Below are 24800 nucleotides of genomic sequence, written 5' to 3'. Positions count from 1 at the left end.
GCCACAGCCACCCCTGCCTTCACAGGAGACTCTATAATACTAGCAGGTAAGTCTGGCTCAGTCTCTTATGAGGTTACCACTTTTTTCCCTGGGTCCTGGTGCACATGAGATCCTGTGTGCACTCACCAAGAGTGGGGTTTCTGTGTCCCCCTGTCCTGTGGAATTGCTGTGATCAAATCCTGCTGGCCTTCAAAGACAGATTCTCTGGGGGCTCCCTCTCCTGTTGCCACACCTCCAAGCTGGGGAGCCTAATGTGGGGCTCAGGACTTTCACTCTTGTGGGAGAACTTCTGTGGTATAATTGTTTTCCAGTTTGTGAGTTGGCCACCTGGTGTGTATGGATTTGATTTTATTGCGATTGTGCCCCTCCTACTATCTTGTTGTGGCTTCTTCTCTGTCTTTGGATGCAGAATATCTTTTTTGGTAGGTTCCAGCATTTTTTTTTTTTTTTGGTGGTTGTTCAGTCATTAGTTGTGATTCTGGTGTTTCCATAAGAAGGGGTGAGCATATGTCCTTCTACCCTGCCATCTTGTCTCCTCCCATTATATCTCCCATGAGGTTTTGATGTAGCAGTCTGTATATATACAAGAGTGTTTTAAGTTGTTGATTTCTTAATTTTAAATGCATTTCCAATATCCTGCATTTGTACTCTCCTCTTCTCATTATTGCTGGTTCTGATATCATATTTGTGCATGGATGACTTCCTACCTTTACTTTATGTTTGCCTTAACTGGTGAGCTTTCCCATTCATAATTTTCTTGATTTTAGTTGTGGCCTTTTCTGTAGAGAGAAGTTCTTTTGGCATTTTTTGCAAAGCTGGTCTGGTGGTGCTGAATTCTCTTAGCTTTTGCTTATCTGTAAAACTTTTGATTTCTCCATCAAACCTGAATGGGAGCCTTGCTGGGTAGAGTACTCTTGGTTGTAGGTTTTTCCCTTGCATCATGTTAAATGTATTGTGCCACTCCCTTCTGGCCTGCAGAGTTTCTGCTTAAAAATTAGCTGATAACCATATCAGGGTTCCCTTGTATGTTATTTGTTGCTTTTAATATTTTTTCTTTGTCTTTAATTTTTGTCAGTTTGATTAATTTGTGTCTTGGCATGTTCCTCCTTGGGTTTATCTTATATGGGACTCTCTGTGCTTCCTGGATTTGATTGATTGTTTCCTTTCTCATGTTAGGGAAGATTTCAGCTATAATCTCTTCAAATATTATTTTCTCAGGCCCTTTCTCCCTCTCTTCTCCTTCTGGGTCTTTATCAATTTTAGATGTCAGGATGGAAAATCACTGTTTCTCCACTTATGTTCATGCCTTCATAGTGCTGCACCTCATTCTTTGTGTAACCTCTCCAAAGCTAAGCCATCATCTTACCCAGTTGTGTCATGTTGTCACATTCGAAGAACATCTGACATCAAAAAACAAGTCCTCAAGTTTTTGTTTTGCTCAAGCTTCTTTGTCTCTACCACAGATTTTTTCCAAATTCTCCAAGAGGATTATAAACCCCTCAGTGATACCTTTTCAACACCATGCACTGTACCTAATAATTTTTTCTATGGAGACATTCATCTTTCCCAAGCAAGCTCTCCACCCTCTTGGTCTAATCACCACTGCTTGCTCTCTAAGCCTGCTGAATTACTGTAGTCCTGGCCGTCCCTTTGCTCCCATTTCCTAGATTCTGTATCTCCCTCTTTTTTGGTTTACTAGCTCGTCCTTCAGATTCCTATAAATGAATACATGGGATGTAATACTCAGAAGGCCTCACATCTAGGAACATATTTTTATTTTACTTAATAATCCTTAATTCACAGTTTGGCTGGATATAGAATTATAGATGAGAAATTATTTGCTTCTCAGATTTTAAGGCATCGCTCTACTGTTCTAACATCCAATTCAGCGCCATCCTGATTTCCAAGTCTTTGTATGTAATCTGATTTTTTTTCTCCCCGGAAACTCTCAGATGCTTTGTTTTCTCTACGTAGCAAACTTTCATGTTAATATGCCTCTCAGTTATGTGCTGTACTAAAAGGTTCAATATTGTCCTTGGCCCTTGGTAGCATCTTTGATTTGGAGCCATATAACCTTCAGTTCTAAAAAATTTTTGTATTTTTTTTTTTTTTTTGATAATTGTTGTTCTCAGTTTCCCTTTCTGGAGTTCTAGTAAGTGAAGGCTGGACTTCTCAGGTCACTTGTCTACTCTATCATTTTTTTTCTTTTTTTAAATTTATTTATGTATGTATGTATGTATGTAAGTATTTACTTATTTATTTATTTATTTATGGCTGTGTTAGGTCTTCATTTCTGTACAAGGGTTTTCTCTAGTTGCGGCAAGCAGGGGCCACTCTTCATCGCGGTGCGCGGGCCTCTCACTATCACGGCCTCTCTTGTTGCAGAGCACAGGCTCCAGACACGCAGGCTCAGTAGTTGTGGCTCATGGGCCTAGTTGCTCCACGGCATGTGGGATCTTCCCAGACCAGGGCTCGAACCAGTGTCCCCTGCATTGGCAGGCAGATTCTCAACCACTGCACCACCAGGGAAGCCCCCTACTCTATCTTTTCTCTCATATTATATCTCTTTGATTTTCTGAAGGATTTAATCAACTTTACTTTCCAGTTTCTGTACTCAATACTTAACTAGAAGAGCTCTTTCTTATTATCTGATTGTTGCTTTTATAAAACATCCAGCTTACTTCTATGGATACATTGTCATCTCTTAATTCTGAGAATATAAATTTAAGGCTTCTTTCTTCTGCCCATTCTAATGTCTGTAATTCTTCCACGTTTCTTTTTCCCATTTATTTGTTCTTTACTTCAAGGCTTTTCTCAAATGCCTGGTTACTCCTTGTTGTCTGCTCATATTTAAGAGGAAGGGCATCCAAGCCAAGAACTGACTGGAAGCTCTGTGTGGGGGAAGCAAGGGAGGCTCATTGGGTGGGAACCTGATTGTTTGGCAAGAACCTTATGATAGGGCTGGATTTTAGATTTTTTATTTTGAGTCTATTCTGTTTCTTTAGAGAAAAATCTTCCAAATTCCTATCTGGATGCAAGAAGAGAGTAGTCCATGTGTGTGAGACACAGCTGTCACAGTACTGAAATTGAGCTATACAAAGGAACTGAGAATCATCATCAGTCTATATATTGACTTTCCTTGATTTGACCCATCTGGTTTCAGTATGACAGCTCTCCCAATCTCTGCTGGTCCTGCTCTTTCCAAGTCTAGGCCCCATATGGCTCAATTTTTCCATGTAATATACCTTCTAACTTATGTCTCCTGCTAAGGTAGGGAAAGGTAAGTTGCCTGACTACTTGGAGGATGAGGTAGATTCCTTGGCATCTGTATCCTTTTCTTCATAAGATTTTCAGACAGTTCCCCAGATTTAAGCCCCATGCCTCATCCCTGCCTTCATGACACCCCAAAACATAGATTGTTGAAGATAATCATCTTGAATTCTGTTTTATTTCATAGCCTATGAAAGAGATAAAGTTTACCTTATGGGAACAACTTGTTTTAAAATGTGGAAATAATAAATTCACCATACAGTTGGTGTTATTCACTTTCTTAATGACTTGAGAACCACAGTGTAATTTTTCTCTAAACAGTTTAGTATTTCTAAAATTGAAGATTTCATTTTCTGATATAGTTGATCATTTTGTTCCTTAGCAGAAGTCATTTCACATGAAAATTCCTGCTTAGTGTGAAGAAATTGTCCAAGTTGCTCAGAAAAGAAGAAAAAGTAATTATGAAATTATACTATATCTATTTCTTACTGTTTTCAAGGGTCTTCCCTCATCTGAACATCTTGATTTTTTTTTTTATCAGTAGGAACAATACTTTTCTAACTGGTCATATATTCAATAGAATTTTACATATTGGCAAGGGTACATCTTAAAACAAAGGGTTCAAGAACAAATCTCCTGTGTCCTGACTGGTTCCCAGGTACCTGATTGGTTTATTTCATAAAATCCATCGCAGACGTAGAGAACAGACATGTGGACACAGGGGGAAGGGGAGGGTGGGATGAACTGGGCGATTAGGTTTGACGTAAATACACTACCATGAGTAAAATAGATAGCTAGTGGGAACCTGTGGTATAGCTCAGGGAGCTCAGCTTGGTGCTCTGTGATGACCTAGATGGGTGGGATTGGGGGAGATGGGAAGGAGGTCCAAGAGGGAGGGGATATATGTATGCATATAGCTGATTCACTTTGTTGTACACCAGAAACTAACACAACATCGTAAAGCAATTATACTCCAATTTAAAAAAATCCATCTAGTTTGTGGCTTTAGTATTTCTCTAAAATCATTACTCTTGTAACTATTATGCCTACTTACATGAAAAATAGTAAAAGAAAAGAGAAGGAAAGTATCATCACACTCTCGTGATTTCACCAGTTCTTGATGTTTTTCAGTTTGATTATCCATGCTATCAGCTCTATTCTTCAAACTTAATTTGTCAGGATTACAGTCTTTAATTCCACAAAAAGTAAGACCTCAAATTTGTCTTAAACCAGGTAAACATGTAGCAAAGATTTCCAGTTCCATTACAGACCTGCTATAATTTCTCCAGCAAACTCAGTGCTGAAGCCCAGAGAGGGATGTCAGAGAAAGCAGACAATGACCACAGAAGGCAGAAATTGCTGGGGAGGGAGAGCAAGAGTGCTGAGGAGAGGATCTCATAACCTTCCTTATACAGATGTTGGAAAGGCAAAACAAAATGTGTAAAATACTAAGTACATACTAAGTACCCAGAATATGTTAGTTATTATCATATAATGATTATAACTATTCTAGATTCTGAATAGTTTTTCCAGTTGAGGATATCATTTCCCCTTAAACTCATAATGTCTAAAAAATAATAATCATTATCTACTGCTTCCTTGTTTCTGTCAGTGATACTGCTAACGTCCAAGTGTTATGTGAGCTCCACAGAGACCTAAAACTTTAGACTTGGACACATCTTGCTCCTCCAATATTATGTGTTATAAAATGTATTTTTAGGATCTACTATCCTTGCTGGGTTAAATTTTAGTTTCAGAAAATGGAATCATACCTTTTTTCTCAACTTCATGAAATTTACTCTTCTAAAATACAATATACATATTTGCCCACGTCCCATTCCCCTCTGTGGATGTTATAAACTTTGGATTTACAGCCAAGTACATGCGCTTGTACACACACATGCACCACTCTCTGATAAAGATATGGAAAGGTCAGCAATATAGAAATTCATTATGGTGTTTTGTTGTATCCGAAAACACCTTTAGTCAGGACAAATGGAAATGGAATGTAGTTTACTACTCCCTCATCTAAGGCGTCCTCGAGCTAAGGGTATGGTATTTCAACTCAGCTACATAAACATTTTTAATACTTACCAGGGTTGGCAAGAATAATCTACTGGTTTGGGCACCTAGGATGTAAAAAGGCAAAAATAGATTAAGTTTACTTAAGGGAAGCTTTTAGAAATCAATCATTAATTCAGTTCAGCTGACTCAGCTCTATAAAACCCTAGGTAGCACAGTCCTAGAACTATCCATTGGCAATATTATACAGAGCGAATCATAGTATATGTCAGATAAGTAGAAAATAATTCATTTCACTTTAATTCATTCATTTTACTGCCACTGTACCTCTAAAGAAAGAGATAACAGGAAAAATATGAATTGGAATCTTTTGGTATTTATTATCAAGGCAGTTTAATCCTATCATAGAAAATTAAAATGAAAACATTAGGAAAACCAAATAGCACACTGCTTTCCCAATACATGGGGAAAACAGGCAAAATAAACAATATACACCTGATATAGACTCTTATTGTGTAACACAAATTTTAAACTCTGATTTAGAAGTCTACCAACGGGAAAACCTTTTATTTATGAAACAGTCATAGGAAATACTCATTTTTCCCTTTTCTCCTATGGAGCTTTACAAAAGAGAAAAACTTTATTTTCTATGCAAATAAAGAAAGAAAAAGAAAACTTCTAGTTGCTTATTGCAATTAGAAAATGAGCAAAGCCAAAGAAGGCACACCAATATTCATAAAACAACAAATACAATTTATACTGTGTAATTTTCATGAATCACCTGAATCTTTGATGTATACATTCCATGGTATTCCTGGGCCTTTTAATACTGCGTGATTAAAAATACTGTTACCCTCATTTGTAACTGAGGTCTGGTTAATGTGAATATATCTCTAGCTATGTCCATTTTCATAATGGGCTGTTACTATTTTGACCTTCCAGGTTAAGAAATATTTGTGAAAAACTATCCTTCTGGTCAGAACATCTCTAAAGCTACTAATATTTAAATATTTTATCCTATGGATCACATTTTAAATTTCACCACTGTGTAAAATCCTGATACACAGATAACATATTGAAAGTAAATTATACCATTCGACTCCTGTGAATATTTTCTTATACCATTTTGTTTTCGCAAATAGAAATCAATCTTCAACAGTTTCCCTTTTAGTAAAATATACATGGCCTCAGAAATCTGATGGGGAAAAAAGTTTTTTCCTCCTTCCCTCTACCTCTCTGTATTCTTCAAATGTATGCTTATTCCTAAGCCTATCTCTCTCTTCCTGGAGAACAACAACAAAAAGAGAGAAAGAGGACAGAGCAGGTAAAGAGCTTCAACATTTTGTTTGTTTGTTTTGTTTTTTTTTGTTTTGTATGCGGGCCTCTCACTGCTGTGGCCTCTCCCGTTGCGGAGCACAGGCTCCGGATGCGCAGGCCCAGTGGCCATGGCTCACGGGCCCAGCTGCTCCGCGGCATGTGGGATCCTCCTGGACCGGGGCACGAACCCATGTCCCCCGCATCGGCAGGCGGACTCTCAACCACTGCACCACCAGGGAAGCCCGAGCTTCAACATATATTGACTGTGGATTTTCTCAGCTGGGAAGGATCCACAAAAGTGAAGGGTGACATAAAATTCTAAGGTAGAACAGAGATCTGAGGCTGTTCCATCCTGATGTGTCCTTCTGAAGCTTTTTCTCTCTTCGGTACATTCCGATGCGTGATGAGCCAGGACTGTCTTCTCAGCTGTGACCCCCATCATCAGAGTAGGATCCTGTCCTTTTCCATCTGACATGAGCCCTCCCCATTTCTATCATGTGTACTTTGGGCCCTCGTCTGGAGGAATATCCCATATATAAGGCTATAAATAATTTTGTTCTCATCTTTGACAGTTTTTCCCTAATGCCTTTTTCTGCCTTCATCATAGGCTGTTTACATTGTTAAAACTTCTGCTATGGATGTAGCATTTTTAAAAAGTTTCATTGGGAATATAGCATACATATAAAATTACATATAAGATATATGCTTCTTCCCAAGTACATTTTATAAAAGCTAGATGAGACAGAAGTGAACTTTCTGAGTTTGTTAGGCTAGAAATGTCATTATTTCATCCTCATTGAGGAAATATATATTTCTAATTTTCTTTCAAAACTTTGAGTATATTATTCTTACTGCTTCAAATATTGAAATTTCATTGTATAGACTTCCCATTCAGTTCTTTTTTATAGTTCTTATTTCTCTGCTGAGGTTTCCTGTCCATTCATTATAAACATAGTTAACCCTTGAACAAAACGGGTTTGAGTTGCATGGGTGCACTTATACGTGGATTTTTTTCAATAGTAAATACTACAATACTACACAATCTGCATTTGATTGAATCTATGGATGTGAAACCACAGATACGGAGGAACTGTGAATATAGAGGGGCGACTATAACTTATAGGTGAATTTTCCACTGCTTGGAGGGTCAGCGCCCTAATCCCTGCATGTTTCAAGGGTCAACTGCATTTTCCTTTATTTATGTCCTTGAGCACAGTTATAACAGCTACTTTAAAAATCCTTTCTTGCAAATTCTATCATTTGGGACATCTGAGGGTTGTTATCCTTTAACTGTCTTTTCTTTTGAGTATGGTTCACGTTTTCCTGTTTCTTTGTATACTGAGTGATTTTAGATGGCCTCTTGGACAATTTGAATGATATGTTGTAGAGGCCCTGGATTCAGTTATGCTCCTACAAAAAGTGTGGTTTTTCTTAGAGCAGGCAGTTAACTTGTTTGAACCCCAACTGCAAACTCTGTCTTCCCTGTGGTAAGGAGCAACTGAATACTTCATTAAGTTCTTTTAGCTTAAGCTGAGCTACTTGAAGTCTGTACCACTCAGAGACTGAGGCAATGTTTATACACAGAATTTGAGGTTCTCCCTCACTCTTTCCTTTCTGAGATTTCTTATCTCCCTTTCCAGATTGTATTCGTTTCAAACTCATGTTCTGCCCTTCAAGCCAGTAATACTGTGAGGTTTCTATCTGAATTTCAGCCATCCTGCATGGTGCAGCCCAGTGTCTGTCGTTAAGCTAGCCTTAAAGCCAGGAAACTCACCTAGTATCATCCTTCTTCGGAATGTCAGGTCCTCTCCTAGCCAGTATGTTCAGATAGTATTTTTTGTAAAAAATATTTTGTCCAGAGTTTGTAGTTATTTTCTGTGGGAGGCTTGGTCCAATAGGAGCTACTTGACAATGACCAGGAGTGGAAACTCCTATTGTTTCCATTATTGCTCTTGTTAGCTGTATGTCTAATCATCAACCCTTTATAGGTAATCTGTATTTTCTCTCAGGTTGGTTTTAATATTTTCTTTGTCTTTGATGTTCGGCAGTTTCACTAAAATGTATCTAGGTATTGATTAAGTTTAATATACTCTTCTTGACTATTAAGATTAGTTTTATCATAAATTCTGGAAAATTCTCAGCCATCATTTGAACATTGCTTTCCCACAGTTACCTATATTCTCTCTTTCAATAGATGTATTTGAACTTTATCATTCCATTCTCTTACATTCTCTATCTCTTAATCTTTCTGGACTATTCACTGAGAAATTTATTCAGATTTTTCTTCCAATTTTCTGCCCAACTGGGTCTTATACATCATGTAATGTTTCCATTGTTTCTCACTTCAATTAGTATATTTGATTCTTTTTGAAATATGCCCAAACAAGAGTGACTTGTTTTCCTTTTAGACTTGTATTCCCCCTTTTATTTCTTCAACCATATTAAACATACAATTTTGAACTTAGTATCTGATAATTCCACTACCTGTTGTCTTTGTGGGTCTAATTCTGCACTTTATTGTCTCTGCTGACTTTTGCTTAAGGTGGGTTTGTTTCCTCATAAATATAATTATTCCAAATTGTGAATTTATAATCCCTGGGACTTTATCAGTAGAAATCCTTTGAGGCGCCAATCTAGAGAGAATCTGTACTTGCACCGGGAACACAATCAATGTGGAATCATTTTATACTATGTTTCTTTTTAAAAATTTTATTTTATATTGGAGTATTGCTGACTAACAATGTTGCGTTAGTTTCAGGTATACAGCAGAGTGATTCAATTATACATATACATATACAAGTTCTTTTCCCATTTAGGTTATTACAGAATGTTGAGCAGAATTCCCTAGATTATACAGTAGGTCCATGTTGGTCTTCTGTTTTAAATATAGCAGTGTGTAAATGTCAATTCCAAATTCCCAATCTATGCCTCCCCTGCACTGCTCCCCCCGGTAACCATAAATTCATTCTCTACCCCTGTGAGACTGTTTCTGTTTTGTAAATAAGTTCATTTGTATCATTTTTTTAGTTTCCACATATAAGCGATATCACATGATATTTGTCTTTCTCTGTCTTACTTCACTTAGTATGATAATCTCCAGGTCCATCCATGTTGCTGCAAATGGCATTATTTCATTGTTTTTAATGGCTGAGTAATATTCCATTGTATATATATACCACATCTTCTTTATCCATTCATCTGTCAGTGGACATTTAGGTTGCCTCCATGTCTTGGCTATTGTAAATATTGCAACAATGAATACTAGGGTGCATGTATCCTTTTGAATGATGGTTTTCTCTGGATATGTGCTCAGGAGTGGAATTGCTGGATCATATGGTAGCTCTGTTTCTAGCTTTTTAAGGAACCTCCATACTGTTCTCCATAGTGGCTGTACCAATTTACATTCCCACCAAGAGTGTAGGAGGGTTCCCTTTTCTCCACAGCCCTTCCAGCATTTATCGTTTGTAGATTTTTTGATGATGGCCATTCTGACTGGTGTGAGGTGATGTCTCATTGTAGTTTTGATTTGCATTTCTCTAATAATTAGTGATGTTGAGCATCTTTGGATGTACCTCTTGGCCATCTGTGTATCTTCTTTGGAGAAATGTCTATTTAGGTCTTCTGCCCATTTTTTGATTGGGTGATTTGGTTTTTTTTTTTTTATTGAGCTGCATAAAGTGTTTATTTTGGAGACTAATCCCTTATCAGCTGCATCATTTGCAAATATTTTCTCCCATTCTTTGGGTTGTCTTTTTGTTTTGCTTATGGTTTCCTTTACTGTGCAGATTTTAAGTTTAACTAGGTCACATGTTTATTTTTGTTTTTATTTCTATTACTCTAAGAGATGGATTGAAAAAGATATTGCTGCAATTTATGTCAAAGAGTGTTCTGCCTGTATTTTCCTCTAAGAGTTTTATACTAACCGGTATTACATTTAGGTCTTTGATCCATTTTGAGTTTATTTTTGTAAATGGTGTTAAAGAATGTTCTAATTTCTTTTTTTTACATGTAGCTGTCCAGTTATCCCAGCACCATTTATTGAAGAGACTGTCTTTTCTCCACTGTATGGTCTTACCTCCTTTGTCATAGACTAATTGACCATAGGAATGTGGGTTTACTTCTGGGCTTTCTATGCTATTCCATTGATCTATATTTCTGTTTTTGTGGTAGTACCATACTTTTTTGATGACTGTAGCTTTATATTATAGTCTGAAGTTAGGGAGCCTGATTCCTCCAGCTCCGTTTTTCTTCTTAAGATTGCTTTGGCTATTTGGGGTCTTTTGTATCTCCATACAAATTTAAAAAAATTTTGTTCTAGTTCTGTGAAAAATGCCATTGGTAATTTGATAGGGATTGCACTGAATCTGTAGATTGCCTTGGGTAGTATAGTCATTTTGACAATATTGCTTCTTCCAATCCAAGAACATGGTATGTCTCTCCATCTGTTTGTGTCATCTTTGATTTCTTTCATCAGTGTCTTATAGTTTTCAGAGTACACGTCTTTTGCCTCCTTAGGTAGGTTTATTCCTAGGTATTTTATTATTTTTGATGCGATGGTAAATGGCACTGTTTCTTTAATTTCTCTTTCTGATCTTTTGTTGTTAGTGTATAGAAATGCAACAGATTTCTGTGTATTAACTTTGTATCCTGCAACTTTACCGAATTCATTGATGAGTTCTAGTAGGTCTCTGGTAGCACCTTTAGGAGTTTCCATGTATAGTATGATGCCATCAGCAAACAGTGACAGTTTTACTTCTTCCTTTCCAATTTGGATTCATTTTATTTTTCCTCTCTCACTGCTGTGGCCAGGATTTCCAAAACTATGTTGAATAAAAGTGGCAAGAGTGGATATCCTTGTCTTGTTCCTTATCTTAGCAGGAATGCTTTCAGCTTCTCCTCATTGAGTAATGATGCTAGCTGTAGGTTTGTCATATATGGCCTTTATTATGTAGAAGGCATCCACACTGGTCTTTTCATATTTTCTGTTTCCTCGTGGTTCAGTCTTGGGAGATTGTAGCTTTCTAAGGATTTGTCCATTTCTTCTAGGTTATCCATTTTATTGGCATATAGTTGCCTATAGTAGTCTCTCATGATGCTTTGTATTTTTGTGGTGTCAGTTGTAACTTTTTTCATTTGTAATTTTATTGATCTGAGCCCCTTCCCTTTTTTTCTTGATGAATCTTGCTAAAGGTTTATCTAATTTGTTTAACTTTTCACAGAATCAGCTTATAGCTTCATTGATCTTTACTATTGTTTTCTTCATCTCTAGTGCATTTATTTCTGCTCTGATCTTTATGATTTCTTTCCTTCTATGAACTTTGGGTTTTGTTTGTTCTTCTCTCTCTAGTTGCTCTAGGTGTAAGCTTAGTGTGTTTATTTGAGATTTTTCTTATTTCCTGAGGTAAGACTGTATTGCTATAAACTTCCCTCTTAGAACTGCTTTTGCTGTGTCCCATAGGTTTTGGATCATTGTGCTTTCATTTTTATCTGTCTCTTGGTATTTTTTTATTTCTTCTCTGATTTCTTCAGTGATCCATTGGTTGTTTAGTAGCATATTGTTTAGCTTCCATGTGTTCGTGGTTTTTTACAGTTTTTTTCCTTGTAGTTGATTTCTAATCTCATAGCGTTGTGGTTGGAAAAGATGCTTGATGTGATTTCAATTTTCTTAAATTTACTGAGGCTCACTTTGTGGCCCAGCAGGTGGTCAGTCCTGGAAATGCTCCATGTGCACTTGAGAAGAATGTATATTCTGCTGCTTTTGGATGGAATGCTCTATAAATATCAATTAAGTCCATCTGGTCTAATGTGTCATTTAAGGCCTGTGTTTACTTATTGACTTTCTGTCTGAATGATCTGTCCACTGACAAAAGGGGGGTGTTAAAGTCCTCCCTATTATTGTGCTGTTGATTTCTCCTTTTGTAGCCATTAATATTTGCCTCATATATTTGGGTATATATATATATATTTATAATTGTTATATCTTCTTCTTGGATTGATCCTTGCTCATTATGTAGTGTCCTTCATTGTCTCTTGTAATAGTCTTTATTTTAAAGTCTATTTTGTCTTATATGAGTATTGCTACTCCAGCTTTCTTTTGATTTCCATTTTCATGAAATACCTTTTTCAATCCCCTCAGTTTCAGTCTGTATGTGTCCCCTAGATCTGAAGTGGTTCTATTGTAGACAGCATAAATATGGATCTTGTTTCTGTATCTATTCAGCCAGTCTGTGTCTTTTGTTTGCAACATTTAATTCATTTATGTTTAAGGTAATTATCGATATGTATGTTCTACTATGTTTCTAGCTTAGTATTATTTAGGTCACAAAGCTAGTATGAATTCCAACCGCCCATGTGGGTGGTCTTTGGATCTAAAGTTAAGAATTCTTAGGGGAGAGAGACTTTTTTTTCTGTTCCCCACCAAGATCCAAGACGAAGATAGGCATATCTTCTCCTGTGGGATAGTTTTCTTCTTGTTCACCCACTGAGGGCTCTGCGATTCACAGAGAGATACCCAAGTTTGCACTGTGCTTTAGCTCTAGGCTTTCTCTCCAGTAACCATATTGCCAGAAATGAAATTCTCTTTTATGTTCCTCCTGTGTTTTTCCTCCTTCTGCTTAGCTTCATTCACCTAACTTAACCTACAAGCAACAAATGAATCTATAATTTCATTAAATAAAGCAGTAAAATTTTAATAGCTATTTATTAACTTAAGCTATAAAAACAATCATATTTAGTTGGTAGTCCTACCCATAATTATGTGTTCCTCTACAACTCATTAGCTAAAATTGTAAGCACGTTTCTTTTTCTAGTAACTAACCAGATCACCAAATATCATTCAGTATGATCCTATAAGCTGATTTAATTAATATCTGCCATTGTTAATTACCTACATTTAGTTACGAACTTTTGTTTGCTTTTTTACTTCTTTGTTCATTCATATAACAAAAGTTTATTAAATACCTACTATGTGCCATACTATTCCTAAAATAAAACTTCAAATGCTCATTCTGTGCTATATTCAAGGAGCTGTGAAAAGAAAACAGTACATGGTACATGAAATGCTTAATAGTTTTTTTAATTGGAGTATAATTGCTTTACAGTGTTGTTAATTTTTGCTGTACAGTGAAGTGAATCAGCTATATGTATACATATATCCCCTCACTCTTGGGCCTCCCTCCCCCACCCCCCCATCCCACCCATCTAGGTCATCACAGAACACCAAGCTGAGCTCCCTGTGCTAGGTTCCCAAAATCTTAATGTTAATTTTCTGCTACGTGCCTACATATAAATATCAGTTCTTAAAGCATAGGAAGCCTTAATCTTATTCATATAAATGACAGAAAACTAGCTAAAGAATCATTTTGCTTATCTAATTAAATGAGAGTGGTATGAAATTTCAATGATTTTTTTCAAGATTACAACATAACCTGAATAATATGTGGCATTAGATCATAGAACCAACAGAAATAGCAAGAGCTTTTTTTTTTTTTTGATTCCCTTTGCTTTTGAAATTAATTAAGCTTGAATGAGTGGAGTAAATTATTCTTCAGACTACATCTGAGGTTAAGGATGGCAGACATTTCCATTTATAATAGTAAAAAGAATGTTCAGTTTAGAAAACTGGGAAGGACTGAAATAAGGCAAGCAAGATAGTTCAAGACGGTTTTTTTTTTCCCACAAACCAGTAACTCCATTGTATTAGTAAAATAATTTCTCCATTGTATTAGTAAAATAATTTCATTTAATTAGAGTTAAGAACTTGAAAAGTGTCACAGAAAAATCTACCCCCAACACCAAATCATGATGATAAAATAACATCACCCTAAACAGAAATTTATAAACTTCATAAAGCACCAGAGAGTACATTTTATGTTATATTCATCCATAATAATATTTGAGTAAATATTCATTCTTCTTGTATCTGCCTAACGTGTTTGATGTTTTCAGAAAATGTTATTATGACACTAAATAAACAGTTATGACAAACTAAAGCAAAGAAAAATATATTAAGAGATTTGACTGAAGAATCAAATCTCAAATTTGACTGAAGAATCTGTGGACGTTCACGCTTTCTAGCAGACTTTCAAACACGCTAGTTGAAGTGCAATCTCTCTGTACCCCAAAGTGACTGGAAATATATTAGACCATTCCATTCTTACCTCAGAGGGAAAAAAGAAGTTTGTACAATACATCTGATCAGTAGCTTTAGTTTATTCCTTCTAAAACCTTATAAAAATGTTAATTTTGTAAATTATACTAAGTAAAACTTTCCTGTTGCATGTATTCCCTTAACTTTTTTTTTTTTTTTTGCGGTAGCGGGCCTCTCACTGTTGTGGCCTCTCCCGTTGCGGAGCACAGGCTCCGGACGCGCAGGCTCAGCAGCCATGGCTCATGGGCCCAGCTGCTCTGTGGCATGTGGGATCTTCCCGGACCGGGGCAGGAACCCGCGTCCCCTGCATCGGCAGGCAGACTCTCAACCACTGAGCCACCAGGGAAGACCCTTCCCTTAACATTTAAAAATATTTTCTGACATTGGAATCATAATTTTGGAGTATGTTATTAATAAGAAAATATTAATAGAATTAATGAGGGGCCAGACCAGTATCCTTTGTACTTTCTTGACAATTCATTATAGCATCAAAAAACAAAGTAGAAAAAAATAAAATACTCACACATGGGCAAGGCTTGACAGCATCACTTGGAAAAAATCCAACCTCTCCAGATGTTAAATTTCTACCCTAAATTAGAAAAAAAAGATGCCAGTGTTGAGAACAAATTTACTATAATGATGATCCCATAGCAGTAGATGCATAATGTTGTCGGTTGGGATCCTCAGAATTACTTCTACATTGTATCCAGTCCTAAGCATTAACTGACTGTGGCTCAGGAAGGGAAGCATAAGCAGAAAGGTTTTAAAATTGTTAAACTTTACATATGGCTTCAGATCACGATTATAAAATAAGAATTCAATTTTGACTTTCCAATCTACCATTCAATTTTGTTAACTTCACACCCCTCAATCCTATAATAGAGATAATAGCATACTGTATCTTTCAAACCTATATTCATAAATACAAGTAGATCACATAGGTTTTGTATAAGCTCATAATTAATTAGGATATTGGTATCCCTAACAGGACTCATGAGAATGTTCCTCCAACAGGATGAGACATTTCAAGACATGTGGAAATGGAAAACAGAGCATAATATGACATTTTAGATGATTTTCAAATTTAGGAGAAAGAAACAGGATATTGATTAAGGGAAGGGGACAGTTAAGATGTTGGAGGAAAGGATTAGGACTCAAAATGCCATTGTAAATGAGAAAAGAGGGACGAAACAATAAGAAAAGAATTTATTCTTGGAGACCTTTAGTCAAATTCCTCTTTAAAACAATCTTATGACAACTGTTTCCCTTTTCTAGAAAGACAAACTGTACTCAAAACATACTGCAACAATAAGAACATGTAATTAAAAAGTTCTTGTGAGATTATTTCTCCTTGTCCAGATATCGGACTTGTTTTTATTTGCCATTTAACCATTGCTTGCTTCTCAGTAGCTCAGATGAATAAGTTGCATTATAATTGAATGCTACGTGCTCTACTTTTTTTTTTTTTTAAGATGTTGCGGGTAGGAGTTTATTAATTAATTATTTTTTTTGCTGTGTTGCATCTTCGTTTCTGTGCGAGGGCTTTCTCTAGTTGTGGCAAGCGGGGGCCACTCTTCATTGCAGTGCGCGGGCCTCTCACTATCGCGGCCTCTCCTGTTGCGGAGCACAGGCTCCAGACGCGCAGGCTCAGTAATTGTGGCTCACGGGCCTAGCCACTCCGCGGCATGCGGGACCCTCCCAGACCAGGGCTCGAACCCATGTCTCCTGCATTAGCAAGCAGATTCTCAACCACTGTGCCACCAGGGAAGCCCATGCTCTACTATTTTTGACAAAGAGAGTAACAAAAAACGATCAGAAAACATCTCCCTCTTGAAGTAGTATTGCTTTGTTCCCACAGATCTTGGCTATGAGTTTGTGGAGGAAATTTTAAAAAGTGGGAATCTAGAATTCAAGACGATGAGGAGGAAGACGAGGAGAAAAGGGAAGACGGGGGAGGGGAGAGTGGGAGAGAGAGAAGGTAAGTGGAGCAGAAAAGGGGGAAGAGTCAGAGGTATGGGGAAAAGGGGAGAAAAAAGAGAAAAGGAAAGGGTGGGGTTAGGATAGAAGGAGATCAAATAACGTAACCAAGCAAGGAGAAGATAATAATTTTGGCCAGGTTCTCAAACCACATTGCACTTGCATATTAGGGAAAAGGTAAGTGAACAAGTGGGGTATTCATTCATTTAGTCAACAAATACAGTATCTCATGTTTGATTAGACACTGAGAAAAAAATGCAAAAATTCATAAAACAGTTCTTGTTTTCCCCTATATTTTCAGAAGATATGTATATACCTAATTTAATACAAAGTAGAAAGGGCTAAATACTGAAAGCGGTACAGGAGATGCTATGGAAATTCAAAAGCTAAACTGAGTATTGGTGGGTTGCCTGAAAGCTACATGGAAGAGGGGGCACATGAATGTAAAATGTGCAGGGTTTAAACAAATAGAGATGGAAATGGAGAACATTCTGAAAACAAAATACATCATGAGAAAGGCATGGGGCTAGGAAATTACAGGATGTGCATGGGAAATGCAAATCGTTCCCTTTAAGTGGAGTCTAATAATGAGTAACACTTATTGTACCCCTAACTGTATGACAGACACTGCCCTGAGTGTTTCATTTAGTCCTTACAATAATCCTTTGTGGTAGGTCCAACTACTATCCCTATTTTAAAGGTGAGAAAAATGAGACATAGAGGAGTTAAATGATTTGCCCATGATCGCAGAGCCAGTAAGTGACAGAACCAGCATTCAAATTCAATTGTTCTAACTTCAGAGCTTTGCACTGCTTCTCACTACAGCGTAAGACTCATAAAGGGGCACAGTAGAAAGAAAGCTAAAAGGTACTAAGGAACCAGTTTGACAGTGATATCTGAATTTATCATTGGCCATGGGGTTTCAATAAAGGGGTTATATTATATTTTAGAAGAACTAACCTGGCATCAGTATGCAAGCTGGCTTATAGATGGGCATGACTTTGTAGGTGAGAATAACATTAAAGAAATGGTGTCATAGAAAGGGAAGGAGGCCTGGAGGAGGGGAAACAGGTGCTAGAGACATCATTTAACTACAGTGTTTGGGACCTGCCTATGGATTAGATACGGGAAGAGAAGACTATGGGAGTTAAAGATTGGGGGAAAAGTCAAGGATGGAGGTGATCCATCCAGACAACACAGATTTAGATGGCAGTCATATAGAGGGGAAATTTGAAATCATAGGACAAGAACGTTGTGGAAGGAAATGTAGACAGAAGAAAACAGGACTTAGAGAAATTAGTCTAATTAGAAGGCAGGAAGGAACCACCACGAGGGAGGAGAATCAGACACTAGAGTGTGATGGCAGCATGGTAACTATAAGGTTTGAATGAAATGTTCCTTTCATTCAACTGCATTTACTGAGTGCTTTTTGGTGCTTTATTTTAAGCATGACACTGAGATACAAGGAAGTAAGTATAATATTTGGGGACTATATGACTAGCTAGACCCTTATATAAATATAAATGCACCGCGATGCTACCTGAGTAGAAAATACAAGGGTGTGCAGGTGGGAACCATGTACTGACCGAGGCTCATAAATAAAAAGGATAAGGGTGATTGTTTTAAAGTAAAATAAGACCTCTGAGAGTACACCAAAGGAGGTAAGTCTGTTTTTCAGGGGAAAGGCCTAAGCAAGAGCTTTATAATGGTTTTTTAAAACCTATATTTGAAGGTGTATCAACAAATTGGAAAACTTTGGCAATTATAAGAACAGTGAACTGTCAATTCCCATTCTTCATCAGAAAAAGAACAAAAGGTCTTACTCTATCGAATGCAGAGTTCGGGAAAACCAGTGATATTCTGTGACAGTGCATTTAACACTATTGGAGAACTCCCAGGAGAAGCAATTTTTCTCACTAAGCAGACTACTAACATAATTCTGAATTTTTTCCTTAATGAAATGCCCTAGCAGTGCAGGCTACATTTCCTTAATGGTCACAGGCATCCCTTAGATGACAAAGAGGCGAGAAAGAATTTAACGTAACAGACAGATAGATGAATAAAGTTACATTTCCTCACTAATTTCTATGAGATGTCAGTTTCAGCTATGGGAAATAATACATGCTATACTTAATGATTTTCCACTTATAAGGCAGTAGCCATCCTACAACATTTGGAAGATTAAAAAACAAAGTAGTGTGTAGGTGGCGTGTCTTTGGTTCCCTGGTGTTTGTGTGTGTGCTGTGCATTGATCATTAATACTAATGGACGGAGCAGCTATCAATCTCCTACGCATGGATGGGACTGCAGACTGTAGCTATGAAATCAACCATTTTCAAAGGCAATGATTTTGTACACTTTATGTGATCTATTTATGAAATTTTTACTAACCTTGATAAGAGACATGTAGCTGAATTTCCTTTTTCTTTACTTTTCCTGTGTGGGCATTTTATTCCGGGTCAGATAAGCAACTTGTCATTCCTTTTATGCCTATTACAAATGCCAGAGATAGGGAGTCTTCTTTTCGTTATCCTCCTGTCTGATGTTTGTTTTTGTGAGTCCCTTAACATCTTCAAGGTCAACTTGAAAACATTTACAGTTATGTGTCATCTGATGTACCATACAGTGCTATCTTTATATGCATTTAGTCTACAGGGCATTCTCTACATTATGTGATGGGACTCTTGTAAATCTAACAGTACAGTTTGGGTCATTCTTATGAAAATAGTCTCTTTGGAAAGTACCTGAGAGAATAGGTTATGGGCTGTATATGGTAAGAAAAGATGCACCTTTATAGCTTTCATTAAATGGTGCAGACATAAAACAATATTAAATTATAATTCATAAAACAATCCCCTTTTTCCTGAAAAGCAAATTGCTTCCTATATAAAAATGGATCAAACAGAAAATTGACAACTATCTGTGAAATTCCTGAATGTCACAAATATAAATGCATACTCAGACATTTATTCCTAACTGACCTTTGGTTATAACGATTTTTCATTTGTCTTCAATAGGAAACTACAGGGAATCATAATGAATTAAAACTACTTAGAAATGCTGGTAGAAATGATATTTACAATCTACCTATACGGAGAAAAGCATTAATGTATGCTAGAATGGCAGAGCTAAAATTGCATTTTTAAACTCATAAACAAGGATGGCTGAAAATGATAGAAAATACCCTCCAAAAATCTTAATCGTAAATTGCTTGGCTCCTAACTTTGTACAAAGGAGAAAAAATTGCTTTAAGAAAAATACAGAGTGTCTTTTCCCTGTGGCTCATTTATCCCCTTAATACCACCTGGACTGGAGCTTTAATGCACTCCTGGAATAGCACTGAACAATTTGAAACAGATGTGGAAAGCTGAATGTGAAAGGGACAGATTAATGGTTATTTATGAAAGATTGGAAGTTCTCCCAAGTTACAATGCCCTAAACCCTTTCAATGTATGCATGATGGTGCTGTGGAGATTACTAAGAGATTTATCACACATGGGTAAGGGCCAGAGCAACTGTCACTCTGGCCAGTCACTCTCTCACTGTCAGAAATACACAGTCTGCCATGGGGGGCAGCGGGGGGGGGGAGATGTACAGGGTGGCCATGAATTATGGGAATACAGGTGAATATACAAATTAATTTACTGAATGGATGGATAGCTTTTAGCAAGCACCACTTTGGGAATTATTCTGACCGGCTTCTTTTTTTTTTTTTTTAGTTCTTCACTTTTTGTGAGTACGTGAAATGGAACCAAAGGACCAGAAAAGGAGAGAAGACCACGACAAAGAACCTGTCTGAAATTGGCCTTTGGTAAGGAATGATCTCTGATCATAGTGGCAGCTACACTGTAACCAGTGTCATCAGTTAGATATACATCAGTGTTAGTTGTTGGAAAACAGAAAAAGGCAGTATCAGATAGCAGGGATGTGGCATCAGAAGAGCTCATTCTCTTCCCAGCTCTGCTATAAAAATCTGTGCAACTGCAGGCAAGGCTCAATGATAAGGATGAGGACAAGATCTGCCACACAGACCTCACCAGGGTGTTACAAGGATCAAAGAATTAACGTATGTGAAAGCACTTGGTAAATGCCAAAAAAATCCCTATTCTTTGTTTTTTTTCCTACAATAGTGCTTTTTGATTTATCTCAATATTTTTACTCCTAAATTTTCATTTTTTTGTTGGCCTATTCACATGTCATTAAAATAGAAATACCTGGTTCTGCGTATAATCCCACCATCTTCCTTATTTATATTTATGCAAGTTTGCTAAGCCACAAGTAACAGACTCTCATATGTTTCACCTGAATAGGAATTAATTGCATTGCAGACAGTCCATTTCTTTATCTCAATGCTTTCTTGCTAGTACACACATTTTTTTCATTGTTAATTGCTTCTTGTATGTTGAGTAAGGTAAGAAACACATTTTTCTCCCGGTGAACACCTTGAAAATTTGCCAAACATAATTGCATATGGTTATACTGAATGGTCATGACAGTGAATTCCAAAATATTCATGCACACACACAAAGGAACAAAACCATAAACCATGTGCTTTTACCATTTCTCAGTCAAAAGAGAACAGGGTCTTTAACTTTTGTCCAATGTATAAACAGTGAACACGAGGTTTTTCAGAAGGCTGTATGAAACTCACATTCCTGGTATAGTTCATCTGTAGGTAAGTGGCTGTCATAAGCTTAGAATTCTGAATAACTCTAAAAAAACTTGCATCTTGATCTAGGATCTTTGAAATTAAATTTATCTTCACTTTGTAAAGGTTTATAATTGCATAGAGTCATCAAAATATATCACAAAGACTGCTTTTATATTTGATGGTTTTTCCAGTGCACACAAAATTGTTTACGTTTACTATATCTGAAATTTTGGCAGACTAAAGTGTCAAAAACTAAAAAAAGAATTGTGAAATGTATGCTAGGAAAATACCCACTAAAAAGCCATAAGCTGTATTTCTACACTTATTAGATGTGAGATGAATATAACAGCAGAATGAGACTTGAGACTGCAGTATATTTTTCTTGCTATCCAAAACATATATTCTGTGAGGTTCCTGGATTTCTCCAGCAGGGAAGGGAACTCTCTAGTTATGGGTGTCTTGAGGCTTTTTCTCCACATTCTCGCTGGCTAAGACACTATACTATACACAGTGCAATCTTGAATCAAAATCTTATAACTGAGGAAAGAAAAATCAGCAAGCAAAAACCAATCTGCATGTAGGTAAGCCAAATCCTAAGTGGTTACTCAATACAAAATCTGGAAAGAAAAACACAGTTCTCTACCACATCTTGGAAGAAACCCTATTTGGGGAGAGGCCACATAGTCCCCAAAATAAATCAGGATTACCAAAGGTCCAAAATATAGGTATTTGTTTTTCTACTCCTAACAGACAATTGATGAATGTTTTCCTATCCTTGATGATTTTAATTTTAAGTAATCACAAAGGAAGTATTCTGAGTAATAGCACCTTACAGATTATTTGCTCATGGCAGCATTAGGCATTTTTAAAGAAATTACTCTTCTACTAAGAACAGAATTAGTATTTTAATGAAAAGTGTATTGGCTTCTTAATATGTATTTCTTAATATTTACACTATGCTAGCTACCAGGAGATTAAAAATGAATAACATGGCTACTATCTTCAAGGATCCCATTCAGCTCATGACTTAACTAGCTTTTGATTTGGTTATTTCCATAGAGTTTTATAGAATTTTGGATCAGAAATACAACTTTTGTGGTAATATGATAATTTGATAGGTATAGAGAATCAGGAGCCAGTATTCTCTTCCTGGCTTTCAGATCTTCAGTAAGTCATTTAATCATTCTTGGCTTCAATATTCTCACCTGTAAAATGACAGACTTTGACCCATGAATTTCTGAGGTCTCTTTTACTACTAAAGTTCTTTGTTTATATGATCATGTTTCCCAAGTCCCTACAGTTCTCTGGTCAGTTACTGTTACGAAGAAATATCTGATCTACAGACTCTTAATTATGGATACTATGTGTCAGTAATTTAATCTGGTTGTACTTACTTATAGAAGAGAAGAACATTTCAGGTCCTTAATGACTTTCATTCTAACTCAGTGTGAAGTCTTCTGTTTTCCAGGGTACACAGGATTGACTTGTTAGGAATGACATTCCTTCATTCATTCTTTAGGAATTCAGATTACCATGAATAATTAAAATTCAATATATGTTATAATCCGATAAATTATTTGGCCCAAAGCCTTAAGGGTATGCACACGTGCACACTCTATCGAAACCCTTCACAGTATCAAATCAATTGCAGATTGATGGCCCATGGAAGGTATTCTGTGCTTGACACAAACTTGTAGTAATTATGACAGAACATAGCTTATATGGTGGTAAAATAATGGAAGAAAAAGGACCAGAACAGATTTCCTCAGAACTTTTCCTTAATAATGTTACTCTCTATTTGGAAAAGAAGAGGTAATACTTTACTGTTGGAACTTCTACTTAGACAGCAGAGACTTCATCTAGTTATATTATAACCTACATTTTGCCCTGTCCCAAATGTAGGTTATAATGGGAAACACGGGAAAAGTACCAGTAAGAACTGTTAATCAAAAATGCCAGTCTTGAGAGTTAACAATTAGGACCTCACCCACTTTGTCAGGAGGTTTGCCAATCCCCACAATACAGTCTGTACACTTGGAAACATTCCTGCAAACTCAGTTTATGATCTATTCAATCAAAGCCAGTTGGCAGTCACCCAGGGAAAATGATTCTTATAGGCCTTTACTAATGTCTGTTATCTTCCATAATCATCTCTCCTGGGCCTCCCTTGTTCTATTACAGCCACATTCTGCCTTTATCTACTTTCCTGTAATTAGGGACCCTGTTTAGCTCAATATTTTGAGGTAAACACCTGTCAAAATAAAGATCTCATAATTACAGGACATACTTATACCAAATCAGCCTCTACTCTTTTCACACAGCTTCTAATCTTCTAATCCACAATTTCAATTCTGCCTTGGTTTCTCCTAATTTTACACAAGGGATGAGCAAGTGGTGAGAGGCAGTGTAGAAGCCAAGCCAAGATCACCTGAGGAACACCTTGAAACTGCTCCAGTACTGCCTAAAAAGTATCGCTGCCATGATAAAAACCAAGTTTCAGATTTCACAAAGAAACGCCCTGGAGTAGGAATCTGACCTAGGAAAAACAGTTTCCAGAGATGTTTACTCTCTGGCTTATAATGCCAAAGCAATGAGTCTTTTGGTATCAGAAATCAAGTTTTCTTAACAAAAGATATATGATTCTTTCAGAAATATTTCTTTTGTGTTCTGTTTGCCTCTGATGATGATGCAGTCTGACACTCGAACTTTAGATCAGGAGAAAAAATGCATAGTTTTAGAAAATTCTATTTTAGCTAATATTCTTGTGTGATCTAGAAGGAATCAGAAAAGTCTCCTCCTTATTTAGGGCAAAGGAAAAGAATGCTTTGAAGTGATTTGACAACTAAGGTAGCAGGCAGAGATGTTAGGAGGAAAGATCCACTAATTCCCCTCCACTTACCTCCCTTCTTTGGACCTCAGAGGGTGTCTGGGTCAGGTCCTGTGTTATAGGACAGATGGCTTAAGCACAAAAGGTCAACAGTTCCCACAAGTAAGCACACCATTCCGTAGGCAAAGTTTCTTTCCTGTAAACCCCTGTCCCTCTGTTTCCTTCCCACTCTCCTTGAGGTATCTAAGGTCTTCCTGGTCCAAACCTGCTGTAAAGAAAGGCTCATGATTTTATCCTGTTTATATCAACTGTGTCCTTCAGAATTTATCATTTGTGATTTTATGTCTAATTAGGAAGTAAAAAGTTTAATATCTAACTAAAGAAATTTCAAGAATTGGGTATCAGAATTGGGTGAGCAGAGTGGTCTTCTATGAGCCTGTGTATATTAGCAGGACTCTTCATATTAAATGTGGGGAAGATGAAATTTTAAGTTTTTTAGAAACCAAACTGATACTCATTTTCCCACTTCTGAAAAATGAAGCTCTTTCAAAATCATTAACAATGATCTTTCAAATCAAAATCTTTCA

General features: G+C 36.8%; 1 protein-coding gene across 1 annotated transcript in view; it reads right to left on the bottom strand.

The window, feature by feature from the left end:
• The window catches only part of VAV3 (vav guanine nucleotide exchange factor 3), a 407347-nt gene that overhangs the window by 37693 nt on the left and 344854 nt on the right, over positions 1-24800 (bottom strand). The window contains exons 21-22 of the mRNA XM_081216948.1: positions 15282-15347; positions 5365-5399 (exon numbers count right to left, since the gene is read on the bottom strand). Of these exons, the coding sequence (XP_081073074.1) occupies positions 5365-5399; positions 15282-15347 (101 nt within the window). The remainder of the gene's footprint in view (positions 1-5364; positions 5400-15281; positions 15348-24800) is intronic.

Source organism: Mesoplodon bidens (genome assembly GCF_964165515.1).
Source record: "Mesoplodon bidens genome assembly, chromosome: 2".
Classification (NCBI taxonomy): Eukaryota; Metazoa; Chordata; class Mammalia; order Artiodactyla; family Ziphiidae; genus Mesoplodon; species Mesoplodon bidens.
Note: the sequence above shows the minus strand (reverse complement) of the source record. Positions and strands in the feature narration are given on the sequence as shown.